General features: G+C 47.5%; 7 protein-coding genes across 7 annotated transcripts, besides 2 other annotated features; 4 read left to right on the forward strand and 3 right to left on the reverse strand.

The window, feature by feature from the left end:
- Positions 1-71: 71 nt before the first annotated feature.
- On the reverse strand, positions 72-1,370 carry TRI8 (the record flags this gene model as incomplete). The annotated part of the gene is made up of 1 exon (XM_009265281.1): positions 72-1,370. One exon carries the CDS (start codon positions 1,368-1,370, stop codon positions 72-74), a length of 1,299 nt encoding a protein of 432 aa, XP_009263556.1.
- A 2-nt stretch (positions 1,371-1,372) lies between these two features.
- Positions 1,373-1,398: a microsatellite.
- Positions 1,399-1,985: 587 nt separating this feature from the next.
- On the forward strand, positions 1,986-3,754 carry TRI3 (the record flags this gene model as incomplete). The annotated part of the gene is made up of 5 exons (XM_009265280.1): positions 1,986-2,765; positions 2,822-3,300; positions 3,355-3,391; positions 3,450-3,574; positions 3,622-3,754. 5 exons carry the CDS (start codon positions 1,986-1,988, stop codon positions 3,752-3,754), a joined length of 1,554 nt encoding a protein of 517 aa, XP_009263555.1.
- Positions 3,755-4,923: 1,169 nt separating this feature from the next.
- Positions 4,924-6,667, reverse strand: TRI4 (the record flags this gene model as incomplete). Its single annotated transcript, XM_009265279.1, has 4 exons — positions 4,924-5,110; positions 5,182-5,348; positions 5,401-6,365; positions 6,424-6,667. 4 exons carry the CDS (start codon positions 6,665-6,667, stop codon positions 4,924-4,926), a joined length of 1,563 nt encoding a protein of 520 aa, XP_009263554.1.
- Positions 6,668-7,829: 1,162 nt separating this feature from the next.
- Positions 7,830-8,486, forward strand: TRI6 (the record flags this gene model as incomplete). Its single annotated transcript, XM_009265278.1, has 1 exon — positions 7,830-8,486. The coding sequence occupies one exon, from the start codon at positions 7,830-7,832 to the stop codon at positions 8,484-8,486; it is 657 nt and encodes a 218-aa protein (XP_009263553.1).
- A 2,898-nt stretch (positions 8,487-11,384) lies between these two features.
- TRI5 lies at positions 11,385-12,581 on the forward strand (the record flags this gene model as incomplete). The annotated part of the gene is made up of 2 exons (XM_009265277.1): positions 11,385-11,853; positions 11,923-12,581. The coding sequence occupies 2 exons, from the start codon at positions 11,385-11,387 to the stop codon at positions 12,579-12,581; spliced, it is 1,128 nt and encodes a 375-aa protein (XP_009263552.1).
- A 724-nt stretch (positions 12,582-13,305) lies between these two features.
- Positions 13,306-14,652, forward strand: TRI10 (the record flags this gene model as incomplete). The annotated part of the gene is made up of 2 exons (XM_009265276.1): positions 13,306-13,683; positions 13,768-14,652. The coding sequence occupies 2 exons, from the start codon at positions 13,306-13,308 to the stop codon at positions 14,650-14,652; spliced, it is 1,263 nt and encodes a 420-aa protein (XP_009263551.1).
- A 770-nt stretch (positions 14,653-15,422) lies between these two features.
- Positions 15,423-15,459: a microsatellite.
- A 1,179-nt stretch (positions 15,460-16,638) lies between these two features.
- TRI11 lies at positions 16,639-18,366 on the reverse strand (the record flags this gene model as incomplete). Its single annotated transcript, XM_009265275.1, has 5 exons — positions 16,639-16,792; positions 16,861-17,027; positions 17,097-17,414; positions 17,470-18,261; positions 18,319-18,366. The coding sequence occupies 5 exons, from the start codon at positions 18,364-18,366 to the stop codon at positions 16,639-16,641; spliced, it is 1,479 nt and encodes a 492-aa protein (XP_009263550.1).
- Between the last annotated feature and the right edge of the window lie 49 nt (positions 18,367-18,415).

Here is an 18,415-nt window from a genome sequence, read left to right on the forward strand (position 1 = left end):
GTGAATATAAAGAACTGCACTCTTGTGAACATTGTGACATATTTTCAGGGCACTTCGGCTAACATTTCTTATCACAACTCTCGTGTTACGTCTCTCGTCACGTCTCCCGTCACGTCTCTCGTCACGTCCTTGATAACACAACCATTTGTGTCACGCTGGCCAGAGAAGGTGTTCAAAAGCCACTGGAAAGCCGCGTCATAGCTATTGTTGGCTTCCTCGTCGTGCGAGCCGAGAGTGTTCCTTTCGAAGTGAACGTCGGCCCCCACCGAACAATATCTCTCGACTACGGCATCGGTAGCAGCAATCGGCGTGACCTCGTCAGAGATAGCTTGGTAAATAAACATGGGCCATCTGGGGGTGCCGTGATATCCCAAAACGCCCTCCCGATTGATAAGAGCTGTAATCTTCGGGTCGCTGAGAATATCAGTCCCCTTCTGGAAGTACTTGTTGATGTTGCCAGAAAAGGTGTTAAGCGCTTCGCCGATAGTAAAACGCTCAGCAGCGAGAAAGTCAGCCTTGTTGTACTGGCCATCATCGTTGAGTTTGGATACAAGGTGCTTGCGGACATCAGGATATTGACTCGTAAGGCCCAGCAGCATGTTTACCACCAGACCGGACTTAGGTCCTCCATTGACATCGCGCATGCATGAAGTGATATTGGGCAACGGGGCTCCCATCACAGCACCAATAACGGGTCCTGCTACAAGCTCGGGTGCATACTGTACTGCAAGTTCCGATGCCCATTCGGTGGCAAACGCACCGCCAGAATAGCCCCAAAGGGCAACACTGGGCGTGTTGATCGTGTTGAAGCCAAGACCGAGCGACAGAATAGCGCGAATTGAGTCCAAAGTAGCATATCCAGAGATGAGGCCAGCGGTAAAAGCAGCCAAGGGTCCCTCATAATCCGGAACAGAAACGAAGATACCTTCACCTAGAGCAGCTCCATAATAATTCGAAAAAAAATCGCTCGCGTCGTACATAGCGTTACTAGGGCTGGCATCGACATCGGGGGAGTCATAAGGCACTTGGAATGACATGAGCGCGCTTTGTTGGTACTTCTGCTGCGCAAGACTTTCTGGGCCCAGTTTGGGGATTAAAAGAGTGGTGACGGCCCAAGTAGGCTTGAAATGGCTGTCGGTCGTACGATAGAGGATGTTGTAAGAAGCAGAGCAATTGCCGATAACGCTGGTCAAGTTTCCAGGCGCAGGCCGCACTCTAAAGACAGTTCCAGGCTCGGCATTCTCAAATCCAGGAGGTGCAGTATACCACGGGTCCTTGCTAGGCGGAATAGGTTCTGATAACGCAGCTTGAGTGGCGCCAACAAAGCCCAGCCACAAGCTCAGAAGAAACAACAAACGATCAAGAACCATATTGAATGGATGGATGGATGGATGAATGACTTGAGTTGACAACTCTGACTAGGAAACACAGCGCATCATTTTATAATGCGGTGTGTTCAAGTCTTGGTATTGTTATGTCAGAGGTGAAGGGGCAGATGTACTTTGATTCGGAATCAGCAACATAGTATCCTCAGAGCGATATGAGTCATTTGGAGCCACAGGGGTGCATGTATTTACAGGGGGCTCCTAACTATCACCGACATAGTAAATCGAATCTTGGGCGAAAAGTTTGAATACCTTGGGAAAGGTTAAAGTAGGCAAGAGACGCAAGGATAAGTGTTTGGTCCGTCCGCTTAGCTTACGCCGCCAGACTCAGGCTAAGACTTGGTCAAACTTTATACAAGTTAAGGCGTGTCAGTGGGGACTGTCCAAGGCCCGACAGTGCATTGCAAGCTAAGACTCAGCGCCTCAACTCCCTCCTCCCTGTAAGTGTACAGCATTTGTTGGTTCGGGCTGTGAATAAAGGCTTTTATTTATTAACTTGACTACCAACCAAGTACTTTCCAACAACACTGAGCTTTGATTTATCTTTGATTCTACAAACAGAAGAAAACAAGCAACTTATTTCATTCTACAACCATCAAGATGAGCGCTTCATCCTCCGCATTGCCGCCCTTGGTACCAGCGCTTTACAGATGGGAGTCAACTGGTGCTCGCCGAGTCCAACGTCGCTGTGTAGGCGCCGAGGCAATCGTTGGACTGGAAGAAAAGAACAGAAAATCTTTATACGATCTTTTCATCGCCACTCCTCTTCGGAATGTTGCACCAGCCTCAACATCGCTGACTTTGCGAAACCTCAAAGACATGTTCGAGCTGGCCTTGGTAGAAGGGCGTTTCGAGCACCCCGAATGTGCTTGTACAGTATCTTGGGATGATCAAGTAGCTGCCATTATCTCCTACGAATCACCAAAAAGCGACCAATCTGCTCGCGAGTGGGCTAGGGGATGCGTTCATGTACAGCCTACCGCAAAAAGTGCTATCGATCTTTGGACCGAAATCGAGGAAGGAAGAGCAGCGGGCAAGGATAGCGCACTATCCAAGCCGATGGAGCTCTTCCTGCTTTCAGATGTCCCTACAGACTCGACACCAATCCCCCAAGGCGCGACCGTCGACATCTTGTTTCACAGCAACCATGTGTTTTGGGATGGGATCGCTTGTCGAAAGTTTATCGGGGACCTCTTTCGCCTCGTGGGTAATCACATCGGCCTTAGTGACAGCGCCGAGACGCCTAAGATGCAATGGGGCCAAGAGATCAAGAACCTGAGCCCTCCAGTCGTTGACTCGCTCAAGTTGGACATCAGCACTCTTGGAACTGAGTTCGATGACAAGTGCACAGAATATACAGGTGCTCTTGTGGCCAACTATGTGAGTTGATGTTCCGGCTTTATTTCTCCCAGCACACACTGACCTTCTCACAACAGAAAAGCCGAGGTATGAAATTTCGACCAGGACTCGGTTTACCTCGTTGTTCTATCTACAAACTTAGTGCCGACGACTCCATTGCCATAATCAAGGCTGTGAAGACTCGACTTGGCCCTGGCTATACCATCAGTCAGCTGACCCAAGCTGCGATTATACTTGCTCTGCTAGACCACCTCAAGCCTACTGATCTTTCAGACGATGAGTTCTTCATATCACCAACATCAGTAGATGGCCGCAAGTGGATGCGGGAGGATATAGCCAGCAACTACTACGCCATGTGCCAGACTGCTGCCGTTGTTCGCGTCGAGAACCTGAAGTCTATTGCAGTGAGTCACAAGGATGAAAAAGATATTCAAGTCAGAGCTCTGGAAAAGGCCTGCAGGGATATCAAAAAATCTTACGATCAATGGCTTGGAAATCCGTTCCTGGAGGCTCTAGGCCTCAGAGTTCATAACTTCGAGGCCAGCTATTTGCACGAGTAAGTTGAACCAGTTCCTCTATCATCGCATTGGCTAACACATGACCACCTAAGGAAACCGAATCCATTCGAAGGAACAGAAGCGAACCCGGTATAGCTGCTGAATCTCGCGAAATTGCGTCCCTGAAATGCTAACAATCATGCAACAGTTGTTCATCAGTGACGGTGTCAACGAACGCTTCATTCCTCGCGAAATCAAGCGAACTGCAACAGGCGAGGACGTTTTGTCCGTTGAAAGCATAGACTTTATTGTGAACCAGTCTTTGCCATATCTGTGAGTCCCTCAACCAGATTGCAAAGCTATAACTAACAAGTCAATAGGGCAGTCCGGCTGGATAGTTGGAGAGATGCTTCCACCCTCAACATCATCTATAATGATGCAAACTATAACGAGGAAGAGGTACAGACGTACTTGAAGAGTATTGTAGAGTTCATGCTGGCATTCAAACTGTAATTTGCTGTTTATTGAAATGGTACATGGGCTTTTCGAGGAGCGATGTTGTCCAGGCAAGACTTTGGGGTGGATTTTGAGTTCGGTGGTTTTCCAACGCCAGGAAGACGCTACATATGAGCTAGAACTGGATGAGTGCATGTAGTTTGAGTATGAATCTATTTGTAAATCTGATCAAAGTTCCCTTTTCACAATTCAATTTTATACTTCCCAAACTTCGACCCATGTCGCGTAATAATAGATCCTGGAGAGGCCAGAGCCGAATTTCTACAATTACAACTACCTTCAGATTCTAGCAGGCCATTTGCACCTGTAATGGTAGCTCTCGCAACATCGGTTCCATTTGGAGTTGTTCGATGCTGTGTTGCAGGAGGACGAGACAGCTACTGTGCGTATATCCCGGAAGAAGCTTCTTCTGTCACGTACGTGTTCTTGTTTAGAATGTTAGTCATTAGGAGAATCTTGATTCAGTATGTCAAGTTTGATCCAGGGTAATCCTCTATTGACAGTTTGTAATAATATTGAGAAAACTAGGGCTGTAGATATCAGACCAAAATTAAATAAATACAAGTAATATTAGTTCCTAACAATACAAGATAAGAATGAGGAAGACTAAGAGAAACAGCTTTCTAGCTGCAGAAGAGAGCATAAATACTTATTAGGTGAAGTCACATAGCTAACGAGAACTTGTAGTTGACTTTTTATATGCTAAACTACAACATGAAGCCTAGCTCAATAGATAACCACGATGTTCGTATGTGAGGTTGATGGCTTGCATATACCAAAAACTCAATAAATCGCTTCCATTAAGCTACCTCAATATGACCAGCTTTCACAAGGTACCTACATGTCTAAGGCAATTAATTTATTTAAAGGATACTTAAGCTCATCCTAAATAAAGACATATCATTACTAATGTACAAGTCTTCTACCAGGAGCAAGTTTCGTAGTGCATGCGCAATCTCTTTTTCATCCCATAATGCATTGACTGAAGTGAATAGTGCTTAGATTGACGAGCGTCTAAATAGAGTAAAATTTATTTTACGTTCAGATGTTGCTACTATGAACTTCCATCCCTGCATACCAAAAATGGACTGAACAAAAGGAACAGGATTCGATGCCGATACAGTGAGTTATCCAGTAAGATATTGAGACAGTTTGTCAGATGCGCCTTACAAAGCCTTGAGAACCTTGACTCGAACTTCGCCAAGGTGTTCCTTCTTGCCTGGAATTGCCTTGGGGTAGCCAACAATACGGGCGTGAGTCATGTCAATGTCGGCCTTGGTGGTGTCATAAAGCTCAACCTCGTAAGCTTGGGCAATGCGAGAAAGAGCGAGGTACATCTCAGCAAAGGCCATGCTGTTGAAATGTTAGCAAGTGTTCTCCTCCAATCGGAGAGTGCCGATAGGCAATAAAGGGAATCAACTTACGTGTATCCGATGCACTGTCTAGAACCCTGAGAGAAGTTGGTGATGTACTTCTTGAGAGGGATACCCTTCTGTTGTGCCTCGATCCATCGCTCAGGCTTGAACTTTTCGGGCTCGGGGAAATTCTTGGGATCGGTGTGCATGAAATAGGTGGACTGAGAAATGGGAGTCTGTGGTAATTGTTAGCATGCATAGATATAGAGAGATAGAAAATGAACCTACTCCGGCAGGGATGACATGCTCCTTGTACTTCAAGTTCTCCTGAGTAGCCACACGTCCCGAGCGAGAAATTGGACCGAAAGCGAGACGGAATCCCTCATGGACGACACCGTTCAGGTAAGGGAGGTTTTCTAGGGTAGAGAGGGGGAAATTGTCGTCCTTGACAGGTGGGAGGGTTTTCAACTCCTCTCGGAGCTTCTTCAAGCACTCAGGATGGGTCAAGAGGTAGAATACGGTAATGGCCAGTGTCCTTGAAGTAGTCTCGGTACCAGCAAACAGGATAACGGTACCCTCATCGAGCATTCGCTCCACGGTTCGTTCATGAGCGGGGATGTGTGAGTCTGCAAGGGCACCGAAAAGGATGGATGACTTGGCCTCATGAGCTTTGTTGGACAGGAACTCCTCACCACCGCGGTCCTGAATCTCATCTCGCATCTGGAGAAGATCACACACAGAAGGTGCGATCATGCGGATACAAGAGTAAGGGAGGCGCTTCAGAACGGAGACCAGAGCAGGGAGGAAGCGTGCAAGATGGTAGATCTTGGTAAGACCCAAGAATCCGTCGCGAACGACAAAGTGGAAGTCGGGAAGACTGAGATAGTCGTTGTGCTTGCCATAGAATCGATTAGTGATGACATCGGCGGTCAAGGCACAAAAAGCACCATCAAGACTGAGAACCTGGCCGTCGTCTAGATGCTGTTGGAATCGAGTCAAAAGCTTGGTAACCCGCTCATGGATGAAAGGCTCGAGGTTGGTGATGGTTCGCTTCGAGAAGTAAGGGTTCAGGTAGCCGCGACGAGAACGATGACGGTCATGATCGACAGTGGCGGCAGTGGCGGAGGGAACGTCAAAAGCACCGACAGTGGCGGGGTCCTTGTTGGTCTTGCGAGAACCAGCAGTATAGATAGTAGTGTAGTAGGATGAATCCCTAATGTGAACTTCGCGGGCGTTTACTCGAACGATGGGGCCTTGAGGGTGTGATGGTCAGTATTTGTGTCGTACAAGGCGCATCTCTGCATATCTTACCATATTTGTCGTGCATCTTGGAGATCTCCCAGAGATACTGGCCATCCCGGATGACTTCATGGTAGAATTCAAGGTAGGGTCCAATGGCAGCGAGCTTTGGTCCCGGGATCTTTCTCAGTGGGTGCAAGTACAGGTTGTAGAAGCAGGAAGAGACAAAGTAGATAACAGTCGATGCTGCGAAAATCCCCGCAACATGAGTGACGGGGATGTTGAGTAAGCTCTTGATCCAATCTTGGTCAAGCATCTTGTAAAGCTCAAGTCTTTGATAGACCTGTGAGAGAAACTGATGGTTGTGAAGATAGAATAGTTAGAAAACCTGTGGTGATTGAGAGTACTATATAGTGTTGTTGTTGTTGAATAGAAGCCGTCGGATAGTTCCTTTGATCTCCCAACCCCGCCTCACGGACTCTGTCCTCACTCCGATGACGAAAAATGAAGCATTAGGTACCTTGTCTCTCACGTCTCTAGAGTGCTTTGCATGCGTTGTGGCCGTAAACACTCACAACTCTGAAGCTATCCTCAGTATCGCCATGTCAGATAAGCTTCGCAAGAGTGTCGGGCCGGAAACTCACCAATCAAGTCAACAGGACGAACAAGGGGTCTGAAAGGCCTGGCAGGCCTGACAGGAGTGACAAAATGTGAGAAGAGATATGCCGATACAACCGTGTAAAATGTGAAACGGGGTATGGAATCCCATGGAAAGTTCTGGGGTCAACTGAATTGCCTACGACTCAAGAGGTGCATTCGTTCCTTTCACCGGCGGCTTTTCCGAAGTTGCTGCCGATCAGATGCAGACACGCATGCAGAGGGGTACGACTGCGCGGAAGAATATTAAGAAGCATCAGTGCGCCGCAATGTTAAAAACTGATGTGCGGAAGCAACATTAAGCTTTTGAGGCATGCCGGGGTCTTGTCTCAAAATATCTTTGTCTACCGAGACCCATGCATGGTCAAAAGTATGTACATGGATGGTCTTGCACAGAAGCCAGCCTCAAGTGTTATGCAAACTGTCAAGGCTACAGTAAGTTGGCACACTCCCACAGACTTGATTCGATTATCATTGACCGTTCGGAGGTGTTCTCTGTTTGGAATCTTTCTAGACCACAACTACCACTTTGGCATCTGCAAACTAGCACTAGTAGCCACATATTGAACCTTCAACTGCCGCCGCATCAAACTGTAAACAGCTACCGGCCGACGCGTCTCGGATAAGAATACCTTTTAAACTGCCGTAGCAAACTGTAATTGTCGGTACTTGCCGGGCATTATTTTTGTAGAAGCTTTCACTCTTAATAAAACTTGATCTGAATAAGAAACTTTATCAATCGTGTCCCATCCCATTAAGCCATCTTTTTTTGCATCACCAACCAATATTGATATTGAACATCTATTTTGACTACCCTCGAAATGATTTACATGGAGGCCGAATCTCACTACGAATCTTGGAGCGCCTTGCCCCTCTTTGATCGCGTTGCGTCTCCCGATCCCGCCAAGGACTTTGTCCCAGATCTAAACGACTATGAATCACCAACATTCGAAGTCGATCTACTATCAGAAACTTATGACTTTGACAACTTCCCCACATACTCTCTACCAACGGTGGATTCAACCAAGACTTTGTTCCCTGAAGAACCACTTGTTTGCTTCGACTTTGACTTCGCGAACCCGGCTATCGAGAATTATACAACCACATCGTCGGGACTGTTGGATGCTGTGCCAAGCCAGCTCATTGCCCTTCCCAGCTTCATACGACCAAGCAAATGCCCATTCCCTAGTTGCAAGTCGACCACAGTCTTTCAGAGCGGACGGGATTTCAGGCGGCATTACCGACAACACTTCAAGCGCTTTTTCTGTCGCTACTCAGAATGCCCTCAGTCAGCTCAAGACCTACAAGAAGTCGGCACCAAAGGCTTTGCGACTCGCAAGGACCGTGCTCGCCATGAATCTAAGCACAAACCAACAGTGCGGTGCCCTTGGCAAGACCAGGAAGGACAACAATGTCTGAGGGTCTTTAGCAGGGTGGATAACATGCGAGATCACTACAGGCGGATACACAAGAGTTGACGAGGAGGGATCGGCGTGCAAAATTGCAGATAGTTACTCGTAAAAGGCAACATTTGCGAAAATCAAATCAATATCTCCATAAATCTTCATTATACTTTTTGAATTTCGTAAATGATGACGAGTTTGGCGCACATCGGTGCTGTTTCTAGCGCCAATTCACAATATAATACTCCATATAGGTCTAGTAACCGAGACCCTGCTGCTCATTGGTATTACCAGCCCTGTTTTTATTGCACAATTAATGACACTCTATCTGTATTCTGCACGCGACTCAACGGCTTTCAACACATACATACATACATACAGTACCCCTACGCGTGGCTATGTCTAAGCGAGATCAGATCAGCACGGCCATTGTTATTGTTGCGTAGCTTTGGCCCCATAAGTTCCACAACAATCTGGATACTGCAAGGTATCAGCGGCCGCTGTTAAAGTCTCTCAGTAATAGTCTGTGCCTCATCTGGCAGGTGCCAATATATTTTACCCGCGTTTGGCTGGCCATGCTACCCAAAAGGCTTTATGCTCGCTTCAATGGCTCTGGCAAACAAACGCCATTGGTTATTATGTCGGGCTTCCGCGGACCATTGCTGTGCCGTACAAGAATGCATCGGTACTCTGTAGATTGCGATCCTGTGTTGGAGGGTGGCTCGAGTCAAGAAGGAACGTCGCAACTGAGATATTGAAGTCGCCTGTGGGCAATTTAAGGTTTCAACCTCCGAGGAAAGCCATGAGCCATGGAAGATAATCTGCAATAGGGTAGGCTATGTCTTTTTTTCTTAGCATTGGTCATTGTTTTGGATTGAGTCTTCGGGGTCCTTTTGCTGGTGACCTGCATGATGCAGGGGACGAGTCATTGGCGACAGGCATTGAGTCAAACACTGTTTCGTAATAACTACTAATCATCTGTTGCGAAATTCCTACGAAGCTTTTTGCGGTCAGTCAAATTCGCACATGTCGATACTTCTTGCTGGCTTGAGCCACCTACTCATCTGTGAGTGGCTAAAGCGTAGTTGATTCTTGCCGGCGGAATGAGACGTTGTCGGATGTCTGTAGCCGAGATGCGGATAATACATAGTAACGATGACCCTGGTTAAATGAGACGGGGACGGGGACGGGGACAGGGTTCATGATTATTGAACCTTGTTCATTGCAATGTTGATGCCGTTGACCTACGGAATACATACTATCTTTCACATGTGTTTGTTCCTAGCCCACGTGGCTATCCTGGCATCCGCAGCATATTGATTGGCTGTCTTCGTATATTGATACAAACAAGTTCAAAATGGCGAGAGGGAATTTCCTTGTCGAATCGGGGAGATGCTCTACGCCGTGGGGGTAAAAGTCAAATCAGATAAGTGCGTAGCAACTGGCAGGTTCATGGGTTACAGTACGGCAGCGAGATAAATGACTATGATATGATTGCGGCTTCCTCCATATCACTCATATCCATAGTTATTCCAAACAGTTCGAGTTCTGCAGATAGTGGATGCATCTTCCAGGATGTATGTAGTTGAGCTGTCGGCAGTCGGTATTTGAAACACCCCGCTTAGTCACTTGAGCCTGGCAGCATCGCCAGTATGCACTAAAAGTGATGATCTCAATCGTGCTTTCCCCTGGGCCTGTTGCGACTTTCCTAGTGAATGCTAATTTGCTAGTGCACCGGACTTGTCACATTTGCTGTATTCCCAAATTGTGTTAGCTTCTGACAGCGATGACAGACATGCTAGATAACCGTTTTCGTCATCACCAGGACTAAATATACATACAAGGGCAGCGTCGCTTCAAACTGTGGAAACGGTTGCATGCATGCTGCATGTGTAGCTTCCCATGGCGTGAACACCCCTACCACGAACACCCTGATAAATTCGCATAGATAAAGACCTGTCAAGAGGGAAGACAGCGGCTATACGGACCGTGTCCTAGAACTAAGACAAGGGTTAATCAAGAACAGCATTTAGGATTCCGTACTGTGGACTGCGTCGACATGGGGGAACGATCACTGTTTTTGGCCCCTTGTTAAGCCAAGTGTTTTTAACATGGAAACGGAGTTCATCTACAGTAGAGTCGACAAGATCTGCACTCTCTTGATGCTTAAATGCAGTTCTAGCTACACGACCTTCAGGCACCGGCAATGGAGATCTTAGCTAAGATTCCAACAAACAGGAAAGGGGTTGTAGATCGTACAGCTAAATTCAGAGCCTCCTGCTAAACCCAAAAGGGCTAAGCTGCTTGAACCTTATTCAACGCAGTTGCAGTGCATTCGGGAGCCAACTCCGCAGGATATATGTAACGGCCGGCAGTTTCGTAGTGCTGATATAAAAGTGGTCATACTTCAGGCCTGTCAGCAAGGTAAGCTTTTGCCAGGGCATAATACATAGTATAACACCGCAGCTACCTAGATAAGTGAGGCTTTCTTCTGTGTTGATAGACGACCGTTTCACTAGTCCAAACACAGCCCACGGACAACAACCGAACTCAATATCCCAACCCAATGATTGATCCCTAGATTTAGGCCTACTCCCCGTCCTTTGAAACTAGCATCCAGCACCAATCGTTTGCGTATGTCTACCAAACGTGTTGAGCTAAAGGCAGAATGAACCAAGTGGTTGCTCCAAGAGCCGGATTTTTTCTAATATCTGTAGCCTTGCAGGGAATGAGAGAGCACGTCTGTACGTCACGGTCTCTGTTAGGACCGTCTGGCTGTGGGCGCTGTTCGCATTGACTTTGGATCAGTCTTTAGGCCTAACAAGACAATCTTGACTAATAACTGTGTACGGTTCGAGATGTTTGCCATTTAATGATATATAGTTAATAGCAACAGCACTTTGTAACAAGAGAATGACAACGACTTGACTTGTTGATTTATTGAATAACTGTTACCAATACACCTTTGCCATCATGGAGAACTTTCCCACCGAGTATTTTCTCAACACCAGCGTGCGCCTTCTCGAGTATATCCGATACCGAGACAGCAATTACACCCGAGAGGAGCGCATCGAGAACTTGCACTATGCTTACAACAAGGCTGCCCACCACTTTGCTCAGCCGCGCCAACAGCAGCTGCTCAAGGTAGACCCTAAGCGACTACAGGCTTCTCTCCAAACAATCGTTGGCATGGTCGTATACAGTTGGGCAAAGGTGTCCAAAGAGTGCATGGCGGATCTATCTATTCACTACACCTACACTCTCGTTTTGGATGACAGCAGCGATGATCCTTATCCTGCTATGCTGAACTATTTTGGCGACCTTCAAGCCGGACGAGAGCAGGCCCATCCATGGTGGGCACTTGTCAACGAGCACTTTCCCAACGTCCTTCGCCATTTTGGACCCTTCTGCTCATTAAATCTTATCCGTAGCACGATGGACTGTAAGTAACTAACTTGGATTATATTATTTACCTGTATGAAGAAAGAAGCTGACGGCGGTGGAACGACAGTTTTTGAGGGATGCTGGATTGAGCAGTACAACTTTGGAGGATTCCCAGGATCTGATGACTACCCTCAATTCCTTCGACGCATGAACGGTTTGGGTCACTGTGTTGGGGCTTCTCTATGGCCCAAGGACCTGTTCGATGAGCGGAAGCATTTCCTTGAAATCACGTCAGCCGTTGCCCAGATGGAGAACTGGATGGTTTGGGTCAACGATCTCATGTCGTTCTACAAGGAATTCGACGATGAGCGTGACCAAATCAGTCTGGTCAAGAACTTTGTCACCTGTCACGAGATCACTCTCGATGAAGCTTTGGAGAAGCTCACGCAGGAAACTCTGCACTCGTCCAAGCAGATGGTTGCTGTCTTCTCGAACAAGGACCCTCAGGTGATGGACACGATTGAGTGTTTCATGCACGGCTACGTCACGTGGCACTTGTGCGACGCCAGATACCGGCTCCATGAGATTTATGAAAAGGTCAAGGATCAGGATACAGAGGACGCCAAGAAGTTCTGCAAGTTCTTTGAGCAAGCAGCCAATGTCGGCGCCGTTGCGCCCTCGGAGTGGGCTTACCCACCAGTTGCACAGCTGGCAAACGTTCGGGCCAAGGGCGACGTGAAGGAGGCTCAGAAGCCCTTCCTAAGTTCGATTGAGCTAGTGGAGTGACCGCGGGATGCGAGTTTGGAAGTATGTTTTGCGGGTACTCGTTAGGAGAAATACTGGTCTGTTATTAAAATGATTACAAATTGCTTGCTTGCTTGCTTGGTACTGTTTTTGTTACATAGAATGTACAGTTGAACAAGGATAATTACTACGGAATAGGCAGTTGAAACTGATTCTGATTGTCTGTAACCTGGGCCTGTAACCATTTCCCACTCGAGTGCAGGCTTTTGCGTAACCAAGTTACACCCGTCGGTGCGACAGGGCTAGTCTAAACCCCGACCCCGACCCCTGCAACTGCAACTGCAGCTGCAGCTGGCAGACTACTGGCAGACTGGTAGACCGGTAGACCGGTAGACTGGCGCTACGAACTGTAGTGCGATGCGGGAATCTTGTACCCGCTCGGAGGTTGGAGGGAGCTGGCATATTCCTTAGACCCGCGAATTGATCTTCAAAGCGCTTCCATCCTGTCCATATCAGTGACCACACCCTTGTCTTTTCGCACCACCCAACGTCCACTGAATGAGGCGTACAGAAAACACACAAGACAAAGTTTAACGCCTGCTTGAGCACTATTGACGGACACGACACTCCTGCAAAACTCTAACCTTGCATTATATTGTAACATCGTTTAACTTCTCCACGCTCATTCCTTCCCGTTTTCCCCCAATCTCATTTGTATGCCAACCAACAATTATCAATCAAATTATTATTATTGCCGTTAGTCATCATGGATTTCCCAAAGCCTAGACAAGTCAGAGAGACGAGCCTGTTGATGTACTATCTAGACGTCGTGTTTCCTCTGCAATGCACCAGCCTACACAACACTGGTGTGGGAAAGAGAGAGTGGCTGTTGACTATACTGACCTCTGCACGGCCTACGTACTACGCCACATTGTGCCTTTCGCTTCTCTATAAAGAATCTCTTTCAAGCCCTTGCAGATCTGAACAGGCGATAGTATGGAAGAGGGAGAAGACCTACTACTACATTCTTGCACTCCAGGAGTCTCAGAAGCTGTTGGGTGGACTCGACAAGACATTTGGCATCACAAGGCTAAAAGGTACCGTCGTTGCCCTTGCTTGCATGCTACAGCTTATCGGGTTTGAGGTAAGACGAATCCACCATTATTTCGATGCTCGATACTCGATACCCGATCTACGATTATCGTCGTTCACTAACAAATTAAAATAGGCTTCTCACATGAGCAGGGGAGATTGGCGCGTTCACCTCCATGCGGCCAACACACTCATTCCTGTCTTGGTCGAGGGATGGTCCACAGCTTTGCAATCAGGCCCCCCAGCCACCTCCATATGGTGCGAGCTGGGTGAATCAGACTTTGGCTCGACTGAAGATCAAACCTCTCTGAGCTTTGAATATCTCGGAGCATTGAGATTTCTGTCAAACTTACTCGCCACAGTCGGCATCCTGTCTTGCATATCTATTGGTCCATCAGCACCATTTGAAGATTACGGCCATCTCCTGGACCAGCCAGGCCTTATACAGCTGGATGAGGTGTTGGGGTGCAAGAATTGGACCATGCGGACGATTCTCGAAGTGGGTAAGCTGGACCGTTGGAAACGCCAGGAGCAAGAACACAATCGCTTGAGCCTAAAGACGCTCGCCAGGCGCGCCATGATGATTGAGGATATGTTGACAGACGAGCTACAAAGGCTGCCAACAAACGAGACGCTTCCGGATCTCGTCACTCAAATTTACGCCTCTTCTATTATGACGTATCTGCATACAGTAGTTTCCGGACTCAATCCCAACCTTTCAGAGGTTCAGGATAGTGTGGCCGGGACGCTTCAATTGTTGGAGAGACTCCCAAATCTTGAAGCTGTCACGAGTGTTACTTGGCCTCTGGCTGTCACGGGATGCATGGCCTCAGAAAGTCACAAGGACTTTTTCAGAAACACTCTGAGGTCGTATGAGGCGACATTCACCTCCTTAAAAAAGTACGACGGAACTCTTGAGGTCTTGGAAGACGCTTGGAAGAGAAGAGAGATAGATACAGAGTCTCCAATGAGATGGCAGGACCTGATGGATCACCATGGGCTTCCAGTGCTTCTTTGGTAGGGATGTTTTCAGCGCAGAGACTTCGGATACGGATACCCGAGATCTTTCGTCTGCATCAGCTACCCGATACATCTAAGTTTGGTGCTCACTTACAGATGATGCATGCAGGGAAGTTTTATTAGAGCTTATGGGTTCGACTCATTTTGGCGTTTTACACCGGGATTGGCATGAAGCATGATTTAAATGGAATAGACGAGCGGAAAACGTTTCTTATGTAACTTAAATGACAGACTTTCAATACAGATTTCTAGTATAAATATTTAACCATAAACCGCACCTTATCCATACGTCCAACCAACCAGTCGTGCTGAAAAGAAGTCTGGAACCATGGTGGGCTAATCAGTGCTGTGTCCCTTGATAGTCTTAACATGACATGACTTGACATGTTCAGCCCGTACGACAAACGATATTGATCATAGCGAAGGAGCGTTGATTTCGAGCGAGGGGATTTGTCGCAGTTCCTTGTGAAGATCCCCTGAACTAAACCCAGTTGGGGCATGATTCATTCGTGGGGGCCGAAGTGGAAGAATGCTGGGATTTGTGACGGGCAATCCTTCCTTTGTTGGGCTGGGTACATAGATAGAGGTGCTGATCTGGCACTGCAGTCTCAGCACGCTTTGGCTGCGACCCATATGGTAGCGCATAAAGCAGCGCTAACTCCAGAGTATGCGAAAACCTCGAGCCACGAAACATCAGGGTCCATCTCATATGAGTCGATCAATTTAGCGGCTGCGAGCATCTTGGAGATTGGGGGTGAGTGTTTGAGTGGATAGTAGTAGTAGTAGGTAGTAGATAGTAGGTAGTAGTGTGATGTGATGTCGTGTGATGCAATTGATGTCGTGTTCGTGTTTGTTTGATGGGAAGAAATTGTTGAGATGTTTCTAATCGGTTCTGACCGATGGTTAATATCTTAATTGTCTTAATGTCTATGCTCTACCTACTGACCAAAAATATCGCAAATATGCGAGAAAAGGGCCTGAATGATGCTGAGTTGGTGTGAAGCTGAAACGTCAGTAAAAGGCCTGAATATGCAAGCGCCGCCCATCCGGCCTGAACGGCGTCTCGTCTGCCATTGCCGTTGCCGTTACCATCGCCATTGAGGCTCAGCATAGAGTGCCATTGAGCTTTCACGATTACTCTTCTCTCGTCGGCAACATGGCAACGGACTTTGTCGGCACCGACAACCCATGCTCAACTGATGGTGGGTTACATTCAATTGTCTGTTCTTTTTAAGCTTTCATGACAGGCTGGCAGAGGCGTAACATCTGCCGTCGGTGTGTGTGTGTCAACCCTTGAATAGGTAGGTATGTAGGTCCTTTCTTTTTAATGCATGGCATTTGCTACCCTACGGCAAAAGCGCGAAAAGCGAAAATTAATGAAAGCATATCTATTCTATGACCGAGTGGCTTGATACCCCAGCTGAACTTACCACACTGCTGGTCTGTATATGCACACGCCTTGCTATTCACCAATATATTTCGTGCGACCCTTAATATCGTTACTGCTGTATAAACTTTAACACTCTGACCCGCCCTGTCTCTGTCTCCTGTCTTTGTGGGCCTGCTGGCCTGCTGGCCCGGCCTGACCTGACCTCACTGTGCTCATCCCACTTTACGCCCACACACACACATGCCTGTGCAACGTATTACAGGGCTTGCAAGTGTGGTTCCGCAGCATGTTTGACAATTGGAGGAATTACGAATGCAACATTCACCCATTTTGAGGCACCGATTCTCCAGACCTATCCACTTAATCAACATACGTGTTTCATTCCATTGATATCCATCCAAGAGGCCTGACCCCTCAAAACAAACTAGATACATACAGCACATCCATCCATTATACAACAGCGCGAGACAGAACAACAATCATAGAGTTTAGGCCATCCATCCCCACCCACCAACAAATACGAAAATCCACCATCTATCGTCGCTGGCTTTGAGGCCAGCAATTATTTTCCTCCTAGACAAGGGTAACCAACCGGCTTCACCTTGGGTCAAGGTACACATTCAGTGGAGGCTTGTTCCATGCAAGATATACTCTGCTATCTTGATACCAATTGCGGCTGCTTTCGGCAAGGCGAATGTCAAACTCCCAAACTGTTCTTGCCAGCATCATGCGCATCTCTGCGTAGGCAAGGCTAATAGACGTGTTAGTTGGGTCGTCTATCCTTGAGCAGGGACATAATTGAGCTGGCTGGTGACTTACTTCATACCAATACAATTTCGCGGTCCGATTGAGAATGGCTTGACCGCATCCAGTCGGTCACTGTTGAAACGCGCATCTCCGAGCCAGCGCTCTGGAATAAAATCGTGTGGTTGGGTAAAATATTTGGGATCGTAGTGCATTGCCCACATGTCGTTCTCAACCAAGGTCTGTCCGGATAATGTCAGCATCAGGTCTCCCACCGTTTGCAGTACTCAATGACTCGCTATCCCACTTACGTCCTCCGGAACAAAGTAACCGGCAACAAAACTGCCGCCTTTGGCGATCTTCCGTGGTGAGCCTCCACCTGCTACAGGCGGGTACATGCGTAGAGCCTCGTCTAGTATTGCCTGCATGTATCGTAGTCCCTGTGTAGATACAAGGTCAATAGCATCCGCTTGTGTGTATGTAGACCGGACCTCTTGTGTCAAAAGTTCCAGCGTGCGTGGATTGGAGCATAGGAAGTAGACGGCTGCAGAGAGCAAAGTGGCAGTTGTCTCAGAACCAGCTACGATCAAAACCGAGGCGTTCGATGCAAGCTCGTTGAACTCCATGCTCTGAAAGAAAAAGTTAGTCGCATACAATTACCAAAGAAAAGTATAAAGAACCTACAGATCCTTTCGATTTCAGCCCTTGTGTGATCTTGCCCACGAAATCTGGTCTGTCTGTTTCCGTGTCAAGTCGCTTGCGCACCTTCATGCTGGCAAGCTTTCTGTTCTCTGCAAACTTGTTGAGAAGACCCCGAGGAAGGAAAAAACCAATGTACGGAGCAATTCTGGGATATCGACCCATCTCGGCCATAAAAGCAAGATTCTTGAGACTCTCAAAAGCCAGAGCAACCCAGGGGTGGTAAGTAGAGTTTTCAAGACAGCCGAAAGACTCTCCAAACGACAAGTCACCGATCATGTCAAATGTCGTGAAAGTATACCATTTAGAAATGTCAACAGTCTTTGTACCATTGGATGACTGTTCATGGAGACGCTGGAATAGCTGATTGACATATGCTTTAAAGGTAGGCTCTTGTTCAAGCATGGCCTGGGCGGAGAAACCATATGCTAGAGCACGGCGGAAACGAGTATGATTCTCTCGATCGCTACCGACAATGTTGTCGCCATTTGACAGTACTATGATTGGGTCTTTACCGTGTTCGGCCTCGCCAGACTTGCGATGACCACGAACATCCTTCATGGCGTCCGGGTGATTGAACGAGAGCATGTTTGGCCCTATTCGTACAACTGAACCATACTTCATATGAAGTGCAAGATGTCTCTTGTGAGCAAGTCCACCGAGCATGAGGAGAGTGTGGGGGATTTGTGTCATGGTATTGATCCAGGGCCCAGGGAAGTTCCGCAGGGGGTGGAAAAAGAGGTTGTACACGAGCATCACCACAAAATATGCAATTGCCTATGAGGTCCAGTGTTAGATGTATCGAGACCTATGTAAGCAAGCGATGGAACATACCGTGCCGCCCGACAAGGCCAACAAGGGCCACAGGGAATATTGAAACATGATGTCTGAATGTACAAAGAGTGCATACAGAAGAAAATAAATGTAATTC

The sequence above is a fragment of the Fusarium pseudograminearum genome, chromosome 2 (assembly GCF_000303195.2).
Source record: "Fusarium pseudograminearum CS3096 chromosome 2, whole genome shotgun sequence".
NCBI classification, from domain to species: domain Eukaryota; kingdom Fungi; phylum Ascomycota; class Sordariomycetes; order Hypocreales; family Nectriaceae; genus Fusarium; species Fusarium pseudograminearum.